This window comes from Mus caroli, chromosome 2 (genome assembly GCF_900094665.2).
Source record: "Mus caroli chromosome 2, CAROLI_EIJ_v1.1, whole genome shotgun sequence".
Lineage (NCBI taxonomy): Eukaryota > Metazoa > Chordata > Mammalia > Rodentia > Muridae > Mus > Mus caroli.
Window position 1 is genome coordinate 152783601 of NC_034571.1, and position 25728 is coordinate 152809328.

Consider the following 25728-nt stretch of genomic DNA (forward strand, 5'->3'; position numbering starts at 1 on the left):
TTCTCTTTATGAAGACCCGTGAAGACCAGTAAAGTCGTATAGCAATGCAAAAGCGTCCTCTCACTGTTTGTGGGGTTCCATCTATATTCTTTCTAAACAGCATTCTACCTTTCAAGGGTCTGTTTTCAGCAGAACATCATATGCCCTCTCACAAGACAGCTTTTCGAAAAACATCACGTGACACAGCTGCGTTGTTAAACTAGAAATATCCACTTCACTTATTTGTACCTGTTTTCTAGATTATATTTCTGGGGACGGGTGCTAGTTAGAGATGGGAGTTCTTTGTTCTGTCTTCCCTGGGCACTCTCTGGCAACCCACAAAGGTTCCACGTCCATGAAAGCACTGGTCCTTGGTGCTTGGGCCAGTGTCCTAAACAGCAAGGAATGCAGTGACTCAGCTAGTCACTCAGGGACACTCTGGTGAACAAGGCCACGGGAAGGAAATCATTACAGACAGCTGGACTGTAAAAAAAAGCAAAAATACTGCACACACCAAACTCTACAAGCCAGTAGAAGCTGAGCGTTCCATGATTCAACAAGCCTGTTTCTGCCACGTGGCTCACAGCTCATGGTACGTGGCACACAGCCCTCTCTGGCTTGCCGTTGGCTGCTCTGAGCACTGCTGGGAAAAACAGAACTGGGAGCTCAGGAAAGCCGTAAGTGCCTTTTCTCCCCAACTCTGATATCCACCCATTTGTCTCCTCCTTCTCTTGTCTGCTGTCCTTTTGCCCTCTTATCATAGCTCTCAGAATCAATAATAACAATAAGCTAGAATTTAGCACTTCACACCTGCTGGTAACTTGGCAGGGACACAAGGTCAAACGACCAGGATCCTCTCAAGGCCCCGAGGCAGGCAGACACCAGACAAGTCCTGCTCCCTGGGGGAGGCTCAGTGTCCTGGAAACAGAGGCCGGTGGCAGCTAGAAGGGGCTGAGACTGAGCAGGAGACAGGACAATACAAGGCATAACTATAGGTTCACTTATTTTTATTGGAGGCCTAGTGTGCACCAGACCCTGATCTGAAGATAAATTAGTGAAGACAGACCAAACATCTTGTCCTCCCAGGGTCCACATTCCTGTGGAGGGAGACAAACACCAGTTCTCATCAAGAAGTAAATCATGATAGCATGTGATGAAGTGATTGTGTGTGCGTGTGCGCGGGTGCACGCACGTGTGATTGTGTGTGCTCACACACGTGTGCTCACTTTGATGAATCATACATGGGTATGCTCATTGTATGTACATATGTAGAGACCAAAGGGTCAACTTTGAGTGTCTTCCTCCATTTCTCTCTATCTTATTTTGGAATCTAGTTTCTCTACTGAACCTAGAGCTAGATATTTCAGCTCTATTGGTTGCCCAGAGAGCCCCTAGGCTTGTCCTGTGTCTATCCACACTATGGCTTTCCTCCTACCCTCTGTACTTCCCTCCCACCCAGAGGGGTTGGAGTTACAGATGCAGGCTGCTGCAGCAGCTAGCTTTCATGTAAGGGGCGTGGCTCCAGACGCAGGTCAGGTCCTCATGCCTCCTCAAAAACCGTTCTACCCACTAGGCAATCTCCCCAGACCCATGAAAGGGATTCTTGATGCTGGAAAAGAATGGAACAGAGAGACATAGCTGGGGAGAGTCAGAGCAGACTCCACTGAGTCTCATGTAGCTGTGAGGCTAGTGAGAAAGTCATTCAGAGGGTTCATTCCTGCAGGGAGGAAGTGCCAGAGCCAGAGCTGTGAGCCATGTCTGTGGCAGAAATAGGCCTCTTAAGTCCCATTTAAGAAAAGGTCTCAGGCTGGGCAGGGTGGCACATGCATTTAATCCCTCCCCCAGTAGGGGCAGAGGCAGGTGGATATCTGTGAGTTCAAGGCCAGCCTGATCTACAAAACAAGCTCCAGGCCAGTCAAGGTTATGTAATGAGATACATTCTCAAGAAGAAAGAAAGTCTCTTGAATCCAAACTTGACCCACACTGACTGTGTAGCTGAGAAGGACCTTGAGGGTTTTGCTTTTTTTTTTTTCCTCCTGTCTCTATCTTGCTTGGTTTTTTGTTTTGTTTGTTTTGTTTTTTGAAGACAGGGTTTCTCTATGTAACAGAGCCCTGGCTGTCCTCAGCTCACTTTGTAGAGCAGGCTGGTCTCCAACTCAGAGCCTCTACCTCACCTTGTGCTGGGATTAAAGGTGTTAGCCCGGCCTTACCTTGCTCAATTTATGGACTGCTGAGGTTTCTTGTGCATGCCAAATAAGTGCTCTGCTGACAGAGTTGCACCCCCAGCTTGCTGGAGAATTCTCTTTTAAGACATGGAGAGCTCCATTTTACACCATGGTCTGATTTTCCAGTTTTCCTCCTTAGGTCAGAAACTACTGTCAAATTCCAAAAAGGCTCGGCCATCTGACGTCTTTCCTGAGAAAGGCAGTTGGAGTCTGGACATTGCCAGGCATCATGGCCAGGCTGGTCTGTCCTCAGCTGGCACCAAAGGCTTTTCTTTGGCAAGGGTGGCAGAGGCAGAGGCTAGAAGGGGTGGGGCTCGAGAAACTGCTTCCCAGGCCCTTCCCCCTCTGCTGGCCCTGGAAGAACAGGCCTTGCATCCAGAGCATGGGCTGGGTCTCAGAACCTGCTGGTGGATGTAGTGGGGAGTCGAATCTCTGTAGATATATGCCTTTGAGGGCAGAGGCTCTTTTGATCTAAGGGATGAGAAGGCATCCTTTGGGTCTTTCCTCACCCCACATCCTTCATTTTCCCCAGTGCTCCCTTAACCTAAAAGCCAGAGGGCTTCCACAATCTCCACTGTGTTTTTCCTTTGCTCCTAGGGCAGGGAACATCACAATCCCGTTCCCCTCTTGCTTTACCAACACCAACCTACTTCTAGCTAGCACCAGTTGGTCTCCCTGTAGGGTAGGCCCCATAATACTCCAGCCATCTTCTAATTTTCAGGCCTACATAAGAACTAGAGAATGCTCTCTGTGACCCATCTCACCTGGCTATAGACTCCTGGTCTTGTATTTGTCTTATATGGCAGTTACTCAATCGGCATCTGCTCCTTTTCTTAGTCTCAGCACGCACAACTGAAGTCCATGTGGCGTGCCCAGGGCCTGGTCCAGGTCTGGTGTTGTAGGTCCTAACAAACTACCTGGAAGCCTCTGTTGTGCTTTTTGCCTCTGCCTGGGCAGAGACATCATTTCTTACATGTTTCATCTCTCATATGAGACCAAGTGCCAAGCCAAGGGTGCGGAAGAGAAGGGGAGGGACTTATAAGATACCATCTGCCAACCCCTCCTCCAAACTTCCTAACTCAGGTGAGTGGGCTGAGAATGTGAATATCTAATGAGTTCCCAGGAGCTACTACTGATGCTGGCCCAAGGATCTCACTCTAAATAACACTAATCTGAGGCTGGGAAGCTGGAGCAACCAGTAAAGTTCTTGCCTTGACAGCATAAGGACCTGTCTTCAATTAAAACAAAACAGTCAGGTATTGATGGGGATGGTTGCACATGCCTTTCATTCTAGTGCTCAGGAAGCAGAGGCAGGCAGACTTCTAAGAGTTTGAGGTCAGCCTGGTCTACACAGTGAGTTCCAGGCCAGCCAGGGATCTACAGTGAGAACATGATGAGAGAGAGAGAGAAAGTGAGTGAGAGAGACAGAGAGAGAGAGACAGAGAAATTGGACAGGGCAGACAGTTGCTGTGAACTTAGATATTTGGGCAGACATGAATTCACCATACTTAACAAAGAAAAAGCGAAGGCATGCAGTTAGTGTTGAATTTTAGATAAATAATGAATATTAGATGAGACATACTAAAAAATGCAGATCTAAAATTAAAACATAGCTAGTATCATTTGGTTTTACTTGCTAATAGCAGTATACCAGTTGCCTGCCTCCTACCCTTCAGGCCTGCTCCCTAAGGAAAGCCAACACCAGCTACGCTGTATCCTGTCCCACTAGGACTGGTGGAGAGGCTCTGCTCCTGGCAGCCAGTCTTGCTGCTTATGACATGTGATCACAGCTGCAGGCCTGGCTCAAAGCGTCCATTCACCTCAGGCTGGGTTCACTCGCAAGGAAGTAGTGGGGCAAAGTAAATAGTCACAGAACCTGCCTGTGGATTCAGAAGCGTATAGGCTACAAAATTCCATACAGAAGGCAGTGCCACTTCTAATCTTGGATTAATGAGAAAATGACAGTCAGCAGTGGTATAGTCCGAAGCTAGTACACACCCAGGAAGAAGAGAAAAAAGCCAACGCAGAACACAAGATCCTTTCAGTCTTAAAGGATACCCCAACGGTGGTGCTATAAGGTACAAGCTAGAGCAGGATAGCCCCTGCCTTGGTCAGCTCTGCTGGGTATTAGGACAAGGATGATCACCGAAGACTGCCTCTCACCCATTTATACCCCTCCATAATTACCACATTCTAGATGATTCAACGTTCCAAAACCAAGCTTGATGCAAATACAATTTCTGCAACCTTATGCACCTTTTTCTCCTTTAATAAGGAACAACAAAATTTACTTGTGCTTCATCCTCAAAACTGTGAGCTGAGAGCTGGTCATGGTTCTGTGAGCCTGTAGTAAGAGCTGATAAAGAGGCTGAGGCCAGAGGATCAGCTGAGCCCAGGAGTTTTAAGTCATTCTGGGCAGCATAGCAAAATCTCAGCCCCCTATGCCCAACAAAACAAATCCACATAAAACAAAAAGAAAGAGTTGGGGAGATGTCTCCTGTTGTCCTGCAAGCATGAAGATGAGTTCAAATCCCAAGGACCCACATAAAATGCCAGTCATGAGGACTGGAGTGATAGCTCAGTGGTTAAGAGCTGCTGCTCTTGCAGAAGGCCAATGTTTGAGCTCCAGAACCCACATGGAGTCTCACAACTGTTCCAACTCCAGTCCCAGGAGAGCCAGTGCCCTCTTCTGGTGTCTGGGGGCGTTGCACATGGATGGTCTTTACACACACACACACACACACACACACACACACACACACACACACGTCTGTGCAAGCAAAACACCCAGACACACAAAACAATAAAAGAAAAGAAAACAAAAGCCAGGCTTGATGGCACAGGCCTGTTATCCTAGTTGGTTAAAAAAAAATAAACAAATTAAGTCACAGCTGTGCATGCCTATAAATCTAGCATTCTGTGACATAGAGAGAGGTAGATCTGGAGAGACCACTGGCTAGCCAGCTGAGCCCATAAAGCAAGCTCCTGGTTCAGAGCAGATCATCTCAAAGCATTAAGGTAGAGAGTGATAGTGAAGATGCGTAGCTTTTTCTCCAGCATCGGTATGAACTCAGACTCTCAGGGACATGTCTCTCCCCATCCACTGTACCCTCCCCCACTCTACCCTCCCCTATACTACCCCTCCCCCCACAAACCACACACCTAAACACAAAGTACAGTAAGCACCGGGGAATGCCTAATGTACACCCTGTGCTCCACTCAGCATTTATTTAGCTCAGTAAAACTACATGGGGTTTTGAAATCTCAGTGCCATGGTCAGCCTTTGTCAAGGGCATGAGGATTTAAATATATACCCAAGACCGAGGACAACTGGTCATCAGATCTTCACAATATAATCCTGCAAGGTAAATTTTATCACTATTTTGCAAGTGAAATTAAGAATAAAACAATAGGCGGGCAGTGGTGGTACATGCCTTTAATCCCAGCACTTGGGAGGCAGAGGTAGGAGGATTTCTGAGTTCAAGGCCAGTCTGGTCTACAGAGTGAGTTCTAGGAAAGCCAGGGCTACACAGAGAAACCCTGTCTCGAAAAACCAACAAAACAAAACAAAACCAAAAACAAACAAATAAACAAACAAAACAACAGATTAGGCTCAGCATGGCAGGACACACCTTTAATCCAGCACTCTGGAGGGGGGCTGAGGCAGGCAGAGTCCTTTGCATTGAGGCCAGCCTGTTCTATATAAGCTATATAGTGAAGCCCCATCTTTCTTTCTTTCTTTCTTCCTTCCTTCCTTTCTTCCTTCCTTTCGACAAGATCTTTTTAAGACCTAGTTGTCCTGAACATACTATGAAGATCAGGCTGGCCTCAAACTCACAAAGATCCACCTACCTCTGCCTCCTGAGAGCTGGGATTAAAGACTGTGAGATCCCAATTTTAAACAAGGAAAAGCTTGACTCTGGCATCAGATGCCTCAGTCTGTGGCCTCTCCTACCTTCTTACCTTCCTTCTTTGAGAATTCCCGTTTCCAGGATGTTACCATTACAGGTAAACCTTATATATAATGGTGCCACGGGCAAGCTTGTGGCAGGCCACACCCCCCAGGGTGGGCTTGCGATTGCTCTGCTTCCAGCAGGGCTCCTCTGAGATAGCAACTACAGGAAGACCAAGAAAAGGCAGTCATTTCTAAACAAGCTCTGTCACCTTGGATCACATTATGACAAGAGCTTCTCCCTCCTCACTGCCCAGTCCTTTCTGTAGCTTGATTTTCCCAGTTCTCCACTCCCATCCCTCTAGGTCTGCCTTCTTATGACTTTATCCTAAAATAAATAAATTTTATTTAGAGCAGAGGTTCTCAGGCCATGGGTCGAGACCCCTAGGGGTGGTATAAATGACCTTTTCATAGGAGTCTCATATCAGATATCTTGCATATTTGATATTTACATAATGACTCTTAACAGTGGCAAAATTGCAGTTATGAAGTAGCAACAAAAATAATTTTTTATGATTGGAGGTCACCACAGCATGAGGAACTGAATCAGGTCACAGCATTAGGAAGTTTGAGAACCACTGATTTAGAGCGTATACAGCGTGTACGATGGTGTCACGGTCTACCCCAGATACCTTGTACGTGTGAATTACAGTTATTCAACTCAGAAGCAAGTACCTTTACTGGCTGAACCATTTTTGTTTGTGTGTTTGTCTGTTAGTTTTGGTTTTTTTCCAGACAGGGTTTTTATGGGTCTCCCTGGCTGTCCCAGAACTACCTCTGAAGACCACGTTACCCTGAAACTCTGGCATCTGCCTGCCTCTGCCTCCCAGTGTTGGTATAAAGGTGTGTGCCACCGTGCTGGGTTGATTGAGCCCTCTTTTAGGCAAAGCCTGACTGTGTGTGCTTTTTGGAACAAACGCCTTCAGCGTCTCATGTTTTCCAGCACATCTTGTTTGCAGGGATCATCCATACAGGTAGTCGGAGAGGTCTTTGAGTCAGAGGAGGCTTGGAACAGATTCAAAGTCATTCCTGGCTGGCCCCTTGGGTTTATTGCCTACAAATCTGCTCACTTGTCTTGCTCTTGAGAGTGTTGGGTGGTGAGAAAGTGTGATTGGGTGAGAAGACTGGTCACCATCTGCCCTCTGCTGGCCCGTGGTAGTACTAAGCGCATTGCCCACTCGCTGAAGTGTCTAATAGATGACTGAGCAGGTTTGCCATGGCACTGAGCGTATGAAGGTGGTCAGTTCTTAAGGCGTTCAAGCTCGGTTGAAGCTGGGTGGTGTAGCGGTGGTAGATCTCTTTGCGTGTACCACCGAGTTTTGATGTCAGTATGCAAAAACAAACAAGGCTGACATTAACTGAGCAAATAAGACATTCCAACTGTGAGTATATAGGTAGTTAGACCTCGGCTAGAAAGGGGCTGTGGAGGATCAAGAATCGCTGTTCCCGGGATGGGAAATACAAGCGCCAAGCCCTCGACAAAGATATTCGCGTTCTCCGTCAAATCTTACAGAGTAGCTTTCCTCTGGTATCCGTGGGAGATTCGCTCAAGGTCACACAGAGCCAGGTAGTAAGGAATAGGACGTAGGTAGACGCGGTTCTAAAGTCCGTTCGTCTTTCGTGCTCCTGTCGTGACAGCTGATGTGGCCACGGGTGTGGCTGGGAACGAGTCAGAGCCCCGAAGTCTGTTGCTCCCTGGTCTCCATAGGAAAAAGGGCGCCCTGGAGTGTGACCACGGGACGGGGGCGGGGTCTTCTCGAAGTGAGGGGTGGAGCCTGACTGACCGGGAACAGTGAGAGCCGCACCTGGTTGGTGGAAGGAGTGGAGACCGGATTTCACCGGGTCTCAGAGAAAGCGGAAGTGCCGGGACCTGGACCCTTACCTGTGGAACCTCTGAGTACAGGTAGAGGCGGCGATTCTGGGTCTCAGTGATCCTCGGGAGGGAAGTTTCAACGTAGGAACCTAGCTGGGCTAGGAAAACAAAATATGTTTTTCTTCCACTCTGTTCTATCTCATTCTCACGTCAAGGGACAGAGACCACAGGGAGCTAGGGAAAGAGTCGGGGAAGGATGGCTTCACTTCCTGCCCCTTTCCCTGCGAGCTCCCTGGATAGCCAAGACTCGGAAGCTAGAGAGGAATGCCAGAACCTTTTAGAGAGGCTTCCCAAGACTGACGGTGTGTCCTTGGTACTAAGAGTCCTCAGTTGCAAAGGAATGTCCCTGGCCCTTGCCTGGCCTGTCTTGCCTGTCAATGAGGGGAACTGAGGCGGCAGTTGCCCTCACTGGGGGCAACAGAAGTTGCCACCCTATGCTGGGGAATTGTAACTTAGTGGTAGACCGCTTCCCTGGTATAAGGGCCCCTCCTTACACCCCTACTCTCTTTGGTGGCATTTGGAAAGTCATCCCCACTCCATGACTCCCCCATCTCAACATCTGGGGTCCCAAGAGTCCAGAGGAACTTGTTTTGGCTTCCCTGTGGTAGAGACAAGCTAGCCCTGGAACTCTGAGGATATATCTAGCCTGGCTTGAACAAGGTACTCCACAAAGCCTGGAGTTCACCTTTCCATTTTGTAAATAGTGAGGTCCCCACTGGTCGTGGTGTTGGGTGGCAGCCTGCTGTGTCTAAACTGTTAACTGCAAGTAGAGACTGGCCTACTGCACAGCCCACAGCCTGAGTGAGTGGAACAGTCACGATGCTGGTGTCTCTGCTAGATGTCACACACAGGCATAACACCTACTGTACAACAGGGCTGCATCCAAATTATCTTAGCGGGTACTCATCCCTGCCTGATACTATCTCCACTTAAAGAAGCTGGAACGAAGACTCAGATAAATAGGGACTGGAGAGATGGCTCAGAGTTAAGAGCACTAGCTGCTCTTCTAGAGAACCCGGGTTCAATTCCCAGCAACCACATGGCAGCTCACATCTGTAATTCCAGTTCTGGGGTCTGACACCCTCACATAGACATATATGCAGGCAAAGCACCAATGCACAGAAGAAAAAAAAAAAAAAAAACAAAAATACTTAAACAAAACAACTCAGATAAATGAAGCAATTTGCCCTGGGAAGGGGCAGAGTATAGATTAGAACTCAGCCACTGTGGTGTTCTTACCCACAGTGCTTTGCTGCCATCAATGATCTGAGTATCTAGTACTTAGCCTAAACAGTAGGACAGACAGGGAAGAAAAAGGTCAAAAAGGTTTCCTTAGGGGTGGATGTGGGTAGGGGTAGGATTTTACTTAGAGGTAACCCAAAACCCAAGCGAGTGGGATTCTAGAGAGTGAGATGGGTCTGACTTAAGGCCTATATTGTACAAGGGAAATGAGAACCCGTGAATGAACCCGAGTAATTCTGGTGGCATCATCCCATGTAGCCACCTCTGCCATCCAGCTCCTTTTTCTTGGGTTAGTGACACTCCACTGGGGATGGTTTTTCTCCCAAAGAGACATTTGATTTTGTTTGCAGTGCTGTGGATTGAGCCTAGGGTCTTGCATAGAAAAGACGGGTCCTTTCCCATTGGGCTACACTCCTAGCACTCCTAGGAGGCATTTAACATCTAGAGACAATTTGGCTGCCACAGCCTTGGATGGGAGCTGGGAGCCTACTGGTATCAAATGGTCTTACAGCACACACACACACACACACACACACACACACACACACACACTGCTCTGGTTCCAAACAGCAGTTGAGATGTCATGCTAGAGCAAACCAAGCCTGCCACCATCCTTTTTTCCCAGTTCTTTCACTCCCACTCTGAGGCTGCTTTGGTCCCATCCCTACCCTGGGCCGCCATGCTTACTCCTTTGTTCCTGGAAACCCCTGGGTCTTCTCTGCTTTTCCTAGACTCACTGATCTAGAGGTTTGCTCAACAGATAGGTGTCTGTCCTGTCAGTCTGTCTCAGTCTGTGGTCATTGAGCTTGGTGTTAGAGCAGGATGAAGCTTCCTACCGAGGAGCCAATAGGTGTCTTTCAGACAAAATTATTATTGGATTTGAGTGACAATACAGAACCACAGAGTTTAATGCCACCCCATTTTGACTTAGCCTCCTGCTGGCTAGGCCAAGACTTTTATTATCAGATGCCTAGATCATGAATGGCCACAGGGTACTGTGGGTAAGGGTACCAGACTGCCTGGGTGCTAATGTCTACTCTGACAGTAACTGAGATGTAACTCTGGGCAAGTCACTTCACCTGTCTGAGTCTTCTTGAAGTGCACCATTTATTGACACAGACAGAGGAAGAACCAACCAGATAGCAGCATTCCCTCAAAACCCACTGAGATCTGATCCTTCAGACTTTTCCAAAAGTCACTACGGACACTGAGATAGCTCCTATCAAATGTTCAAGGGTGCAAGCACCACGAGGAACTTTGTTCAGATGTACATGTGGACCCAGGAAGGGTCCTGAGTTTCCACATTTCTAACAAATCCCCAGTGACACTTATGTTGCCAATTCCTGGACCACATTCCAAGTTTGGTGCATCACAGGTCTGCGCAGAGGTGGCTGCTCTCTGTGGTATGGTTTGGGGACTATGGACTAATTAAGGATTCAGGAGACCTTAGTCATAGCCTCTCTTCCTGCTCACCCCCGACACACATACACACATAATCTGTGCTCTATTATCTCCATAAAGTGTGGTATACCGCTTAGCTTCTTTGAAGGGTGATCTTGAACCTTTGTCCTCCAGGAATTCTTAGGCAAGATCTGAGAGAGGTGGGTGACCTGTTGTCCTGTGTTGGGTCTGGCTCTTAGTCCTCGAAGCCAGAGCAGTAGGTCTCTTACTTGGCAGTAAAACAGGTGTGATGAGCTGAATCTGGTTCAGGTGGAGCAGGATGAGGGGACACTATGCCAGCTTCGTCATGACTCTCATTATAGCCCTGGCTTTTCTTTGTTGCCACTGAAGCCTCCTCCTTCACCTCTCTCCACCCTGCCTCATGCAGGGAAGCTGGAGAGACCAGTCCGGCTGGGATATAGAACAGCGTTGGCCAGAATGTGGGTCTGAGGACCTGCCTAGCTGAATTCCAGTCTGAAGCTAGAGACTAGCTCAGAACAATGCCTGAGGACCCTGGAGTGAGGCTGTGGGTCTCATCATACCAGGAAAAAGGAGGGGTTGTGAGGCTGGAGTGGTTCCTTAAGCTACACAGAGACCTTACTTGGTGTCTGGACCAGTAATAGGGTTCAGTAGAGATTTAGGTACCTGAAGTTCATATGCAAGAGCCCGCTCGATTTCTAGGGTCAGGGAGCAGCAAGCTAGCTAGACCCATTTCTTATTTTGGTTGTGAGCCTAGCCTTTACGGCTGAGCCATCTCTGCAGCCCTAGAGCCATGTCTTAAATGGAAGACTTCCTTTAGGATGCTACCTGCATTAGGAGGCTCTCCCCACTGCCCACAATGCCTTTTTTACACAGTGAGTCTTCTTCCTATTTGTTCTTGCCAGGGGTTCTAGACATGACTCACACAGACCTGGACTTGAACCTCAGGTTCCCTCTTTTATCTGTGTGAGACCTTGGGCAAGTCACTCCACCTCCCGAAGCGTCAGCTAGTCCACCTGTAAACAGGAGCAATAACACCAGCTCGGCCAGCCTTGCAAGGTTGTCCTGAGGATTAGATGAGCCATGCCCACAGAGCACTCGTGAGCATTACAGTGAGTCATAGCGTTTCGAGGCACGGGCACCCAGCTGTTGTTTCACCCCGAGTCCTTGTTTTTACAGATGTGGAGATTGGCAGCAGGAGCAGGCAGCCAGCTGTCCAAGGGTCCCACAGTAGGTTTGTGGACCAGCCACGGCTAGTAGGCCCAGGTCTTCTGGAGACCCTCCCATCCCACGGCTGCTGCCTCTGTACAGGAACATTCCTTCTCCAAGGGCTGGACACAACGTAAGCTTGGATATCCCAGCTCTCGGCCAGTGACAGCCATGAACTATGTAGGGCAGCTGGCGGAGACAGTGTTTGGAACGGTTAAGGAGCTCTACAGGGGCCTGAACCCGGCCACACTGAGCGGCGGCATCGATGTGCTGGTGGTCAGGCAGCTGGACGGCTCCTTCCGATGCTCACCCTTCCACGTGCGGTTCGGCAAGCTGGGTGTCCTGCGGTCACGGGAGAAGGTGGTAAGTGCTTTGACCTGTGGTCTGGCTTCATCGGGGTGGGCTTTTGAAGGTAGAGATATGGAGGGTGGGATAGGAAATCCCTGTCCTGTTTCTCTTCTTTTGTTCTTTTTAATGAATTTTCTTTAAAGAAAAAAAATCTATCTTATTTTATTTATCTTATATATGTGTGTATATATGGTTGTGTGTCTATTTGTGTGTGAGCATACTGTGTATGTGTGTGTACGTGTGTATGCACGCGTGCGCGGACATACAATTGTGGACATCAGAAAACAACGTGGGAGACTATCCTTTCCTTCCACTGTGTGGGTTCCAGGGATTGAACTCAAGTCGCTAAGTTTGGCCGCTGAGTGCCATTTCCTGCTGAGTCACCTCACTAGTCCTCATTGTTTTTGGGTTGGTTTGGGGCTTTGATCCAGAAAATTCTTATTTTCCCAGGTAGGCAATCCAGAGGAGTAGAACCAAATGTTGTGGCTACCAGGTCTGGCTCAACTTACTAGTGCTTCTCCTGTGACCATGCTAAATCACCTCCTGTCTTCAAACAAAAGCATGACGTCACCTTTAGGGATGGACAAGTTTTTAATCTTCCTAGTGCTAGAAGTAGAGTAGTCTGGGACAGTGAACAGGAACTGATCATGTGGCCTTGAGACCAGAGTGTGGGGACAAGGGTTAGTCCCTTAGTAAGTCTATATCTGCCTCCTCAAGTTCAGACAGACATGACTTCTTTTTGCACTTCTGGGTCCGTGTGTGAGCAGCCCAAACCCCATTCAAGGTGAGGTAACTGAATTTTTCAGAACCTGGATAGGAAGTTCTAATCTGTAAAAGACAAGGCACTCCGAGGTAAGAGGTTGGCCTGTAGAGTTGGGCAGATGGCCGAGTGAACAAAGAGCTTGTGGTGCTGAGCTCTGACTTCCAGCAAACTTTTCCAGTATCGCTAGCAAGGTGCACCATACGTCTGTAATGTACAGTATAACTATATAAAGTGCGAAGAGGCAGCGACAGGCAGATCTCTGGAGCTCACTGGCCTTCCCACCTTGGTGAGCTCCAGATTCACTGGGAGACCCTGTCCCAAAAAATGAGGTAGGGGGTGACCGAGGAAGACACCTGAGATTGACCTCTGACCTCCCCACACGAACATGTACACACTCATGTAAACATGCATGAAACAAGACACAGAGAGATTGGGGTGTAGTTGAAGACCTTTTGCAGATCCTCAAAAATACACACCCTCCCCTCGGCCCCAAAACACACACACACACACACACACACACACACACACGCCTCAGTTTCTTCATCTATAAAGATAATGATAGGAGTTATTACAAGGGGTTGTTTAACAGGATGCCCTACATAAAACACTCTACAGTAAGTGGGAATTCTCACCATAGTCCATGCAGTCAACACTTGGGAACTGGGAAAAAGTAGAAGACTCAGGTCACAGCAGGGGCTTTCTTGGTGACCTCATGATGAGCAAAAGTCCACTGACATCTGGTGAGTGCTCCATCTACCTCAGAGCCAGAGGCCAGCAAGCGTGAGGACCCATACCTTGGCCATTCCCATTACAGGTGGACATTGAGATCAATGGTGAGCCCGTGGACCTGCACATGAAACTGGGGGACAGCGGTGAGGCCTTCTTTGTCCAGGAGCTGGATAGTGATGAGGTAGGGATCATCCTCCTGCATTGTGCCTGATGCCACCTCTTCACGGGTGCTGTACCAGGAGGGAACCTGGGGTCCTTCACTGTCACTGTCCCTGACCTCAGAGACATCTCTTCAGCAGAGATCTGATAAAGAGGGTCCCTTAAGGCTGGCTTCAAACTTCATGTATTTAAAGCCCAGAAAGCGGGGGTTGGGGGAGGGTGATGCTCTGCTTGATTCTGCTTCCTGGGGAAGGTTTCTGAAGCAGGGGCCCTCTGCGCTGACGCTCTGAGCTATTGGAAAGATAGCTTGGATTTGGAAGCTCAGAAAAGACAAGGCTAAGGGGACCATAAAGAGTCAAGCTGGCTGTGCAGTGATGGCGCACACCTTTAATCCCAGCACTTGGGAGGCAGAGGCAGACGGATTTCTGAGTTCGAGGCCAGCCTGGTCTTCAAAGTGAGTTCCAGGACAGCCAGGGCTATACAGAGAAACCCTGTCTCGAAAAAACCAAAAAAAAAAAAAAAAAAAAAAAAAAGAGTCAAGCTGGCTGTTCTAGTCTGTATCAGATCCATTAGGGGTGGGGTGTGGTGTGAAAAGAGGGGTATTTGCAGAATGAAGGCAGAGCCTAACACAAGCCAACAAAAGAGTTTAAACTGCTTAAATTTGATAAACTTTAACTGAGCTCCTACTGTACACAAGACATTATTCAGCAGGTTTAAAACAAGTGACTCCTTTACCTTTAAAAAGAGTCTGGACCAGTCTGGAGTATGAGCATCTGAAGGTCCAATGGTGCAACTGCTTGGTCGTTGCTAGGAACTGTAGTCAGGGCAAGCTCCCTGGAGGAAGTGGCACCTGACTAAGTCTATGAGGGGAGATGGGTGTTAACAGTGGGCAGGGAGAGTCTGGGGCCCCTGCTTCTGTCTGTTCTGATGGAGTTGCCTGGACTGTGGCATCGCCTCAGTTAGAGGGGGCTTTGAGGATGGTGTGGGCTGCCACCACCTCTGCTCAGCCAGTGTGGGCTGCTGCCATCTCTGCTCAGCCCCCATGCCTGGCCCTAAATGAATTCACTGTGGGGCTCTGGATAACCTGAAGGCCCTACCACGTTTGGCCCTTGTTTTCTCCACAGGAAGATGTGCCTCCTCGTCTGTGCACCTCACCCATCCCATGGGGAGGCCTGTCAGGCTTTCCCTCAGACTCCCAGATAGGCACAGCCAGTGAGCCCGAGGGCCGAGTCATTACAGGGCGGAGAAAGAGGCGGCGCAGGAGGAAACCCAGGCGCAGGGAGGATGCTGTGGACTCCAGTTCTGAAGAGTTGGAGGCAGGTGCGGAGAGTGAGCTGACATTGCTGGAAAAGCCAACACCAGAGTCCCCAAGGTGGGTAGGAACCAGGTGGAGAAGTGGGGCACCCTAGCCCAGACATTTCTTCTGCGGATGCTGTGCAACTCTGGGCAAGGGCCTTGATGTCTCTGGGCTTTCCTGTCTAAAGTCCTTGACAGGCAGGTTTCCATGCTTTTGCCTGCTAGTGACCATTTCTTTGTGGTCCCTAAACAGTGCTCAGGAGGAAGAGGAGCCCTCATTGCAGCCTAAAGACATACACCCCTACTCCGATGGCGAGTGTACCCCACAGGCCAAGTAAGTGATGATGTGGGCTGGTGTGAGACTGCTTTCAGGTCACATCTTTGTGATGACTAAAGCCTCAGGACCCACGCAGTGGCTTTGTTACCTGTTTATATTTCTCTTTTGTAAAATTTTCAAGTTTAGGGCAATTTTTATTTTGTTTTGGTTTTGATACAGTTTTGGCTAAGGATCAAACTCAGTGTGTCAACTGGTGGCAAAATACTCTTGAGATGGACTTGATCATTTTAGCCAGTTCAGAGTGTACAACGGCATGGCGTCTGTTCACCGTGTTATGCGACCATAGCTACTCACTAGTTCTAGAACTTTCCTTTATGCTGGAAGAAACTCTGTACCCATTAAGAAGTCACATCTTTGGGGCCGGAGAGATGGTGCCACATTTAAGAGCACTTGCTGCTCTTCCAGGGGATCCAGGTTCAGTTCCTCACCCATCTATGAAGTAGCTCACAACTGCCTGTCATTCCAGCTCCAGGAGATCTGATGCCCTCTTCTGGCCTCCACAGGCACTGCACTCATGTGTACATACACATAAATAGATCTCACAGAAGTTACATCTTGCCATCCTATTTGATTTGATTTTTTTTTTTTGAGAAAAGGTGTCACACAGCCAAAGCTGGCCTTGCGCTCCTTATGTGGCAGCAGATGATGCTAAGATTACAAGCATGTGGTACCACATCTAGCTTTAAAAATTAAAATTGGATTGCCTTCTTATTGTTGATTTATAGGAGTTCTTTATATATGTACATTTATATATGAATATACCCATATATATCCATCTCGGTGTGTGTATATTTTAGATTCAGCACAGGCATAAATATCTGTTGAAAATGGTTTTCTGTGTTGGCCTAAATTGAGGGGCGACAACAGGTTGACTAGTGGTCATCTCTGAATGCTTGTTCTTTGCAGCCTCTCCTCTGGTGACCTAATGTCCCCTAAGAGTGACTCAGAGCTAGAGCTGCGGTCTTTGGAGCCCAGTCCTCTGAGAGCTGAGTCTCACATGCAGTGGGTCTGGGGCAGACTGCCTAAGGTGAGTGAGTTCCTCCATGCTTCTCCTAGTCTCTGCCCTTCAGGGACTCCCTGGTCCCTCTGCATCAGGATTAGAGTCCCTGGGATGCGCACCTTGTGAGCTCGCATGCACCCCTGTGTCTTCCTGTGTTTATCTGATTGAAGGTGGCGAAAGCTGAGCGGCCTGAGTTCTCGTTGATCCTTGAAAGTATGGCTGAGGCGATCTGTGCTCTTCCTGAGGAACCTAGTCCTTCCTCCTCTCCCTCTGAGGCTGCTGTGGACACTTTGAGTCCCCCAGTGCTGCACCCAGGAGTCGGGGCTGATACATTTCATCCTGCTGTGGAGGCCCATTGTGAGGAAACTGCAGTGGATTCTCCTCTTGCTGCCCCAGAGAGTAAGGAAACCAAGATTCAGAACTCCAGGGGTGCAGGCCACCCTCCTGCCACTAAATCATGGAGCTGGACTACTCCAGAGAGCCATACTCCCTCTGGGCATCCACAAGTCTCCAGGGGAAAAGGTAAGTGATGGCTGGGTGTCTCTCTTTGCATCCCTAGACCCAGGTTATGTCCTGGGTGGGCTGTAGGACTTTAGATACAGTTTGAGCAGCTGCTATATGCCAAGCCTTATGCGGCCAGTGCTCCCAGGGTCCAGTCCCATGGAGGAACCAAATGGCATGTGCAGAAACAAGAGAGAGCCTAGCATAGACCAGATAGAACAGAGCCATTAGCTCGGGGCTAATGAAATCATGTGGGTGGGGGCTGTGAAATCACGTGGTCATGGAACATCTGAATAATGAGAGTCATTACCAAGACACGGACAATGAAGACACAGCCCACGGAAGGAATGAGAAGAAAATTCTAGGCAGAGGATGCTGTGTGAGTTAGGTCTCCAAGGTGGGAACAGGTTTCAGATCTGGGACCTGAGAGTGGTCTGGAGTGAGGAGGGATGATGGATGCTGGGACAGGAAGTCAGGCGAGCCAAGCTAGGCAGGACCTCCCTCAGCTTTCAGCTTGTCTTTCCTGAAGAGTGCATTGTCTAAGTTGGTAGCCATTGATTTATAGGAGGCCAAATTAAGTTAAATAATTAAGAGCTGGGGATGGTGTGTGGTCGATGGACTGCTTGACTAACATGGAGGGAGCCACCGTTCGAGCCCTAGTCTCAGATAAACTGTGTACAGTGGTACAAGCTTTTATCCCAGAATTTGGGAGATTCAGGTGGGAGGATCAGGAACTCAAGGTCGTCCTTGGCTACCTGATAAGTTCAAATCAAGCCTGGTGTATGTGAGGCCGTGTCTCAAAGAAACAATGCATAGGGTTGGTGAGGTGGTTCAGTGGGTAAAGCACTTGGTGCCAAGCCTGAGAACTGAGTTTAATCCCAGGATCCACATGGTAGAGGGAGAGAACTGACTCCTGCAAGCTGTCCTCTGACCTGTACACGTGTACTGTCATCCTCAGACCATGGCACACATGTCCCTACACGGACACACACAAAATAAATAAACTCATTTTTAAAGGGTACCAATAAATAAGTATGTAAAATGAAATGTAATAATTCAAGTGAACAAACTTTGAAATTCCACCTCTCTGCCACACCAATCTATCTGAAGTGTGCTTAGTAGCCATGTGTGGCTAGTGACTACCATATTGGACATTACAGATATGGGGATATTTCTGTCATGGAAGAGTTCTATGGGACAGCACCACCTTAGGACATACAGAGGAGAAGGGTCGCATGCTGTTCACACCACTGAATCAATGTTTGGTGGGTGACTGTCCCCTCATTCACTCTTAGGTTCCCTGAAGAGAAACCAGCACTTGGGCCCAAGTGACATCTACCTGGATGACCTACGCTCCCTGGACTCTGAGAGCGTAGCCCTTTATTTCCCCAAGAGGTGCCTGGGTGCTGGGTGGCAGGGAACTTGGGACTGGGGCCTGTGGAGCCGAAGGCTTCCTATCAAGGGCCTGAGAGGAAAACGGGGCCACCTTCATCTTCTTTTGTATTCATATCATTGCTGCTCTCTTTGTCCTCAGTGAGTATGGGATGGGGGCCAGAAGGTGGAGTGAGCCCAGCAACCAGAAGCTCCTGGAGAGCCCCAACCCTGAGCACATAGCAGAATGCACTCTGGACTCAGTGGACAAAATAGAATTGTCCCTTTGTGGTGGACTGGCTGACAACCGAGATATCTCCCTGGGTATGTTCAACATGGTGTCAGCCATTCCAAGGATTAGTGCAGAGCTAGGGACCAAGGGAGGATGGAGAAGATGTTTGGGGATCAGGGAAGGGATGAAGAGTCATATGGATGAAAAGAGGGAAGAGGAGAACAGATGTGACATTTAGGAACCATTGGAGGACAGAAATGGCCCCCTCAGGGCCAAGGAAGAGCAAGGAAGATCTCCAGGGGTCACCACAGAGCAGGGAAGACTCCAGGAGCTGCAAGTCAGGGAAGATGTATGAGGGTGGGGTAGTACAGATGTGAGTCTGGGCTGGGCTTCCTGCCATTAGCTGTCCTGTGGTGCCCATTCTCAACCAACATTTCTATGACATAAATACTTGATAGTAAGCCTTGACCTAGCCTGTAGTCCCTGGAGTGGGGAATAGGTGTAAAAACCACAGGAGGCATGAAAGGTTGCCAAGTCAAAGACCTAGCCCACAGGAGGTATGTAGGAAGGAATGGGAGAAGCAGATCCTTTGGGGCATGATAGCCTCAGCCCTCACTTTCTACCTCTGTGCCCAGAGAAGTTCACCCAGCACATGGTCTCCTATGAGGACCTCACTAAGAATCCCGGGCTCCTGGATGACCCAAACCTTGTGGTGAAAATCAACGAGAAGTGAGTAGCTGGTTGGGCATGGCTGATGGCATGAGTTACCCACTCTCAGTACCCTCAGAGCTGCAGTAGCTCCAGCACCTCATTCTGTCTCTCTAGGCATTACAACTGGGCTGTGGCTGCGCCCATGATTCTTTCTCTGCAAGCCTTCCAGAAGAACTTACCTCAGGTAATGCTTAGACCACCACTGGGGCCAATGCCTTGAAGCCATAGCCTCTGCAAGAAAGTAGATGGTGAACAAAGATGGGGCTTGGAGCTTGTGGCTGCTGGCTATTGGACCCACTCTTGAGGCACAACAGCATAGGTGGATACTCAGATGGGGAGGAAAGCCAGGGTTTATATTTCTTCCCAGAAGGAATATCACCTGGCCTCTCTGTGAGGTCATTGAAGGCATAGCCTTGGCAAGAAAGTGGATGGGTGAACAGAGAGGGGCCTCCTAGGGACCTGCCCTTTCTGCCCTCTGTGAGGCACCCCGGACCCCACTCTTGCCTTATCCATGATGCTTAGCTCAGTTAGGCTTCCTCAAAGGACATCTAAATGTTGACAGCATCCTTTTAGTGACGTCTGGCTCTACCATATGGCGACAGGATCTAGGACTTACAGGAAGAAAGAGAATCTGTCCCTTGGTTGACTCTCCCTTTTTTTTTTTTTTTTGGTTTTTCGAGACAGGGTTTCTCTGTGTAGCCCTGGCTGTCCTGAAACTCACTTTGTAGACCAGGATGGCCTCGAACTCAGAAATCCGCCTGCTTCTGCCTCCCGAGTGCTGGGATTAAAGGCGTGCGCCACCACGCCCAGCTTGACTCTCCTCTTTTTATCCAGACAGACCCACCACTTGAGGCCTTTGAGAGGCCCCCACCCAAGCCTGCTGGCACACAGGCTGGTAAACCCCAAGCTCATGTCCTTCTGACTTGAGTTCTGTAAACTGCGTCTGTAGGATGCCGATAGGTCATCGAAGCGGGTTACCTAGCATGCATCTAATGTGCTTTTTTTCCCTATAAGGTAATGGTGCCCCAATCAGATACTGATCAAAGATAGGGATAGGATCATGGGTTAAGATCACTGCCTTCAGGAAGCTTTCTGTGTCTGTCTTTGGGATTGAAGGGTATCCTGACTACAGTCTGTTGCTGGGGCCATTGGGAGGCATCCTGCATAAAGTACCAGTTGAAAGACTCTCCTGATACAGTACTAGTCTAGTCACTCTAGTAGGACGTGGGCTCGTGAGATCTGGAAGCGAGGCTGGAGCCAGCAGTTCTGGCGAGGCAGGAAGGGCCTTTGGTCTTCTATGCAGACTTCCATGAGCCATTCTTGGGCTCTCAGGAGGAGGTGAACATTTTCTTCAGCCCCCAGAGGTTGACAGTACCTTGCTCTATGGTGGGCTGAGATTCTGGGCTCATAGGGTTCCCGTTGTCTACATAAGGTCGATTTATGTGGTGTAGAAAGAACTTGTGGCCACCATCTACCCACAGAGCACTGTGGACAAGCTGGAGAAGGAGAAGATGCCCCGGAAGGGTGGGCGATGGTGGTTTTCCTGGAGACGCAGGGAGTTCCCGGCTGAGGAGGTAGGTGGGTGGCCAGTGATCACAGGGCAGGGCCAGCACAGGACAGGAAGCAGAATTCGCTTATGGAAGTTCTTCCCACAGCACAGTTCCCAGAGGGAGAAAGCCGCAACCAGGAAACAGCAGGGGTGAGTAAGGACCTGTTGCCAGGGCTCAGGGCTGGAGCCTGGTGAGGATCAGCCTGGTGGGGGAGGGTGCCAGAACCTCTTCCCCAGCTGATTCATTTTCCTGAGAAATGTCCCCACCTCCAAGATGGAAAAACAGACCTAGAAACATGCCAGATGTCCCTCAGGTAGGAAATGACAAAGCTGAGCAGATATGCAGACTCCTAGCCTGGGAGAGGGACTGCCATATTAAGGGGAGGGATAAGGGTCTCTCTTCCCCAGCACACACTTGATTCTAATCTTGGAAGCAACCCAGCCATCATGCAGTTTGTGGAAAGAGTGACCACGGGTGGGTCAGCTGAAGCCAAAACAGTGGGATTAGGGATAAGTTCCAGGGTACACGTGTTCAGAAAGACATCTCCAGGGTAGACATCCAGAGAGGCATACTGAAGCTAGGTGGTTGGGCCTCCATTCCAAGTTGGCTCTCAGTTCCCTGGGAAGACACCCCACATAGGTGGCACCTGAAGGAAAGGCAGCCTCTAGAGTGATAGGAACAGGGCCTGGGGTTGCTTATGTGCCTGTGCTGAGGGTAAGCAAAAGGCCTATGGCTGCAGGGTTGTGTGTGTGTGTGTGTGTCAGGGGGAGGGGGAGCTCAAAATTCCAGTAATGCCCACAGAGAGAAGACAGAAGTCTTAAGCAGCGATGACGATGTCCCAGACAGCCCTGTGATCCTTGAAGTCCCCCCACTGCCATCCTCCACTCCAGGCTATGTCCCGACCTACAAGAAGTCTCTTCGTCTCTCTTCTGATCAGATTGTGAGTGTGCGCCTCTGTGTGTTCGTGGGTGGAGCGGCTGGGCTATGTTAATTCTATTTAGGTCTCACAGGACCAAGATGAAGCGCAGTTCACCACAGGCCGGAACCTACCCCATAGGCAGCTTCTCCAATAGCCTGTGCTTGAATACCTGTGAGGGCTCACCTCTTCATAGGCCAGCTTATTTCTGTTAGAAGCTCTAATGGGAAAAGTCCTCTCATACCCTAAAATATCTACCTGCAGTGCACTGCAGTGTACCTTGGAAACCTCTTTGAAGCCATCAGTGCTAACAGATTTTTGCCCACCCCATCCATCCTTCACTATACGGACTCTCTGAGTTCTGTATCTGGTAGCCCCATAGCCAGGAAGGCCTCCACGGTTTGACAAGCTCGGTACAAGGTAGCAGTCCTTGCCTGGCACCCTAGAGTACTTACCCACTTTTGGATCAGCCAGGACAAAGAGGTCTCCTAGCTATAATGGAGAAGCCAGCATCATTCTCTAAAGATCACATTCAAGGCCAGGTCTCACTTTCGGGAGTATTGACTCAGGTTTCCCTGTCCCCCAAAGGGCTTCCTATGATGATCACACAGCCCCACCTCCTTTGCAATAATGTATTTTCCTGTCAAGACCAACCCTTGCCTTGGGGCTGATCTCAAAACCCAGGCAGAGAGTCACAAATGTGGCTTGTCTGATATTTGTGCCACGGAGCAGAAGGCACTGTAGGTCCCTGGGCAGCACAGACGCCTTCTTTTCATATACATGTGTCAGTGTGTGGCTACTGTAAAACTCCTTAGGAAGGGTCTCTGAACTAGCAGGAAAAGGAGAAAGAGGCTCATGGGAATCAAAAGCTACTGTCAAAGTGTAGGGCAGTAGGGCATTATACCTTCCCTCTTTGTCTGCCTCCAGCGGTGTCTAAACCTGAATGAAGGAGCTAACGATGTGGTCTTCAGTGTGACGACCCAGTACCAAGGCACCTGCCGTTGCAAAGCCACCATCTACCTGTGGAATTGGGATGACAAGGTGGTCATCTCTGACATAGATGGCACCATCACCAAGTGAGAGCCAGCTGGCTGTGAGGGGGCCTGGGGGAGCCTAGGGACCTAGCTCCCATTCTTCTGGGTGTGTGGGGGCAGTGTGCAATGTTTTCTTCCAGGTGGGCCAAGGTGGGGCGAGCCACACTGGAGCACACCCATGGAGCATGGGAGCCATGTGGGTAGCCTAAATGGCCTTTCTTCTCTGGCTATAGGTCGGATGCTCTGGGCCACATTCTGCCCCAGCTGGGGAAAGACTGGACACACCAGGGCATTACTAGTCTCTACCACAAGATCCATCTGTGAGTGCTGAGCTATGACTGGGTTGGAGCTCCTAGCTGGAGGGTACTAGGGTATCTTAGGCCACCCTAACTTCTGCCCTGGGAAGTCAGTCTTGGGCACCACCAGAGCCCACAACAGAAGAAGACTAGGAAGTCCATAAAACCTTCCTGGTCCTTAGTCCTTGTGTGAGTCAGCTACCTGACTGTCTATCTCTATCCTGACCTCTTTCTCCTCTTCCTGTTAGTTCAGAGACCCTTCCTGAGGAGTTTTACAGGTAGCAGGAAGCCATCTCTATCCTGGCCCATAAAACAGTGTCCAAGTTCCAACAGGGACAGATGCTGAGAATACCCCCAAGGCCTTCCTCAGTCTCCTTCGTTCAAAGCCCACTGGGTTGGAAGGCCAGAGCCCCCGTTGAGCTGTGTTTGTAGCAAATGGGTAATGGGTGTGTGTGTGTGTGTGTGTGCATGTGTCTGATGACTCTGTCTCCCACCCCCAGAAATGGGTACAAGTTCCTGTACTGCTCAGCACGAGCTATCGGCATGGCTGACCTCACCAAGGGGTACTTGCAGTGGGTGAGCGAGCATGGCTGTGGCCTTCCTAAGGGCCCCATCTTGCTGTCTCCCAGCAGCCTCTTCTCCGCCCTCCACAGGTAACCACCCTTACACATAAGGGAAAGGCAAGAGCACCTCCAGCCTAGCACACATTTGCCCATGGGTATCTCACAAGACTGCTTCAGACACCGTGTCCTCTGACTCTCTGGTGTCTTGTCTTTCCTTCGCCCTCTTCCCTGACCGTGACCATGGCCACCTTCCAGGGAGGTAATCGAGAAAAAGCCAGAGGTGTTCAAGGTTGCCTGCCTGAGTGATATCCAGCAGCTGTTTCTGCCCCAAAGACAGCCCTTCCATGCTGCCTTTGGGAACAGGCCCAATGTGAGTGTCCCCTCCTTACAGCCGCAGCCCCGTCTCCCTGCGCCCAGCAGCCTCAGCCACTGCCCTAACCCTTTCTGCCTCTTGCAGGATGTTTTCGCCTACAAGCAGGTGGGCCTCCCTGAGTCCCGAATCTTCACAGTCAACCCCCGGGGAGAGCTCATCCAGGAGCTCATAAAGAGCCACAAATCCACGTAAGGCCACGTTAGGCCACATTAGGCCACATGTCCCCACACCCGGCCCCTCCCAGGACCCAGATTCCACCCCCTCTCCTGGGTAAGCCCTGGGCCGCACCAGCTTTGAAGGCCACTGCCTCGTGACAACTCTGACTCAGTGCAGCCCTTTCTGCCCACAGGTACCAGCGGCTCGGAGAGGTGGTTGAGCTGCTCTTCCCACCTGTGGTGCGCGGTCCCAGCACAGACCTGGCCAGCCCTGAATACAGCAACCTCAGCTATTGGCGGAAGCCACTGCCGTATGTGGACTTTGAGGCCCTGGCTTGAGCTTGCCTTGCCGGGTCCCCTTGGTCTGACCCAGGACTGATGGGGTACTTAGGACAGTAAGGATTAGAAGATGCCTGCCGTGGGGGTCAACCCAGCAAGTTGATTGGCGGCCGCCCCTACCGCCACCTTGAAACACAAATGCCGTGTTCATCAGTTTGACTACTCGGTACCAAGGCATGGCCACTTCAAGGCCATTTACTTGAAGAACTGGAACAAGTAGCCTTCTCAACAGATGGCACCATCACCAAGTGAGGCCCAGGTGGTTGTTGGGAGCATGGAGAGGACCCAGGGACCCACTTTTCTATCAGGGGTGAGGCAGCTGCCCCAGACATTAGTACAGCCCTGACCTTTAACAATTAAATGTGTCACTAGACCTTTGCAGGGTTCGCTAGCTCCTAGGCCATTGGCTCTCAGTCTGTGGGTCCCATCCCCTTTGGGGGTTGAATGACCCTTTCTCAGGGGTTTTATATCAGATATCCTGTGTGTTAGATATTTACATTATGATTCACAACAGTAGCAAAACTACAGTTATGAGGTAGCAATGAAAATAATTTTATTTACAACACGAGGAACAGTATTAAAGAGTCACAACTTTAAGAAGGTTGAGAACCACTGGCCTTGATGTATCGTCTGGGAACACTACTTTTCGGGAGCCCAGGCTACCCTCCAAAGCCAGGTGATCCCGTCTCTCTGCTCGCAGGTCTCGATCTAAGCATTACTTCTTCCTCTACCTTGAAATCTCAGCTCCAAGCCTGAATGGGCCAAAGCCCCTCTGACCAAAAGGAAAATGATTTGGAGGTCGTACAAGGGCTCATGGCGTGTGGTTCCTGCCTGCCCCTGTTGACTTCACCCCTTTCCTGGGGCTTAGCCCAGTCCTAGCTACAACAGATGGCATTTGCTGACCATCCTGCCCTGGCCTCTGCAGCTCAGTCTTGTGGCCAGCTGGCTGAGAGAGCAACCGTCCAAGGCACCACGGGACACGGGATGGCAGTTAGCTTCCCCTCCCATTGCCATTAGTGAAGAAAACACCTTCAGACCGGTTCAAAGGTTTAATCCTTAACCTGTTTTCCAACCCACATCAGAGTGGAGGGCAAACACTGAATGGTCACAAGCCAGAATGCAGGGCAGTGGGAGAGACAAACAGCACGGCAGGCCC

The 25728-nt window shown here is 49.7% G+C and overlaps 2 protein-coding genes across 3 annotated transcripts in view; one reads left to right on the forward strand and one right to left on the reverse strand.

Moving 5' to 3' along the window:
- Positions 1-7871, reverse strand: part of Zhx3 (zinc fingers and homeoboxes 3) — a 122332-nt gene extending 114461 nt beyond the window's left edge. Inside the window, exon 1 of the mRNA XM_029471365.1 lies at positions 6950-7871. The gene's annotated coding sequence lies outside the window, so the exon portion shown is untranslated. The remainder of the gene's footprint in view (positions 1-6949) is intronic.
- Positions 530-25177, forward strand: Lpin3 (lipin 3). 2 transcript variants are annotated; one of them, XM_021157004.1, is made up of 20 exons: positions 530-656; positions 11870-12262; positions 13825-13920; positions 15023-15270; positions 15448-15528; positions 16438-16558; positions 16702-17053; positions 18328-18427; positions 18567-18727; positions 19271-19364; positions 19461-19530; positions 20828-20920; positions 21002-21045; positions 21698-21836; positions 22740-22888; positions 23080-23166; positions 23643-23795; positions 23961-24075; positions 24163-24266; positions 24428-25170. In XM_021157004.1, exons 2-20 carry the CDS (start codon positions 12071-12073, stop codon positions 24570-24572), a joined length of 2544 nt encoding a protein of 847 aa, XP_021012663.1. In that variant the 5' UTR covers positions 530-656; positions 11870-12070; the 3' UTR covers positions 24573-25170. The 2 variants fall into 2 exon arrangements, with proteins under 2 accessions (XP_021012663.1, XP_021012661.1); XM_021157002.1 differs by lacking the exon at positions 530-656 and adding an exon at positions 7976-8059 and having other exon boundaries at positions 24428-25177.
- Positions 25178-25728: the final 551 nt, after the last annotated feature.

Coding starts and splice junctions, on each gene's coding strand:
- Lpin3 (XM_021157004.1), top strand. CDS start 12,071: ATGAACTATGTAGGGCAGCTGGCGGAGACAGTGTTTGGAACGGTTAAG. Junction 13,921..15,022: donor AGGAGCTGGATAGTGATGAG/GTAGGGATCATC, acceptor TTTTCTCCACAG/GAAGATGTGCCTCCTCGTCT. Junction 22,889..23,079: donor ATAGATGGCACCATCACCAA/GTGAGAGCCAGC, acceptor CTCTGGCTATAG/GTCGGATGCTCTGGGCCACA.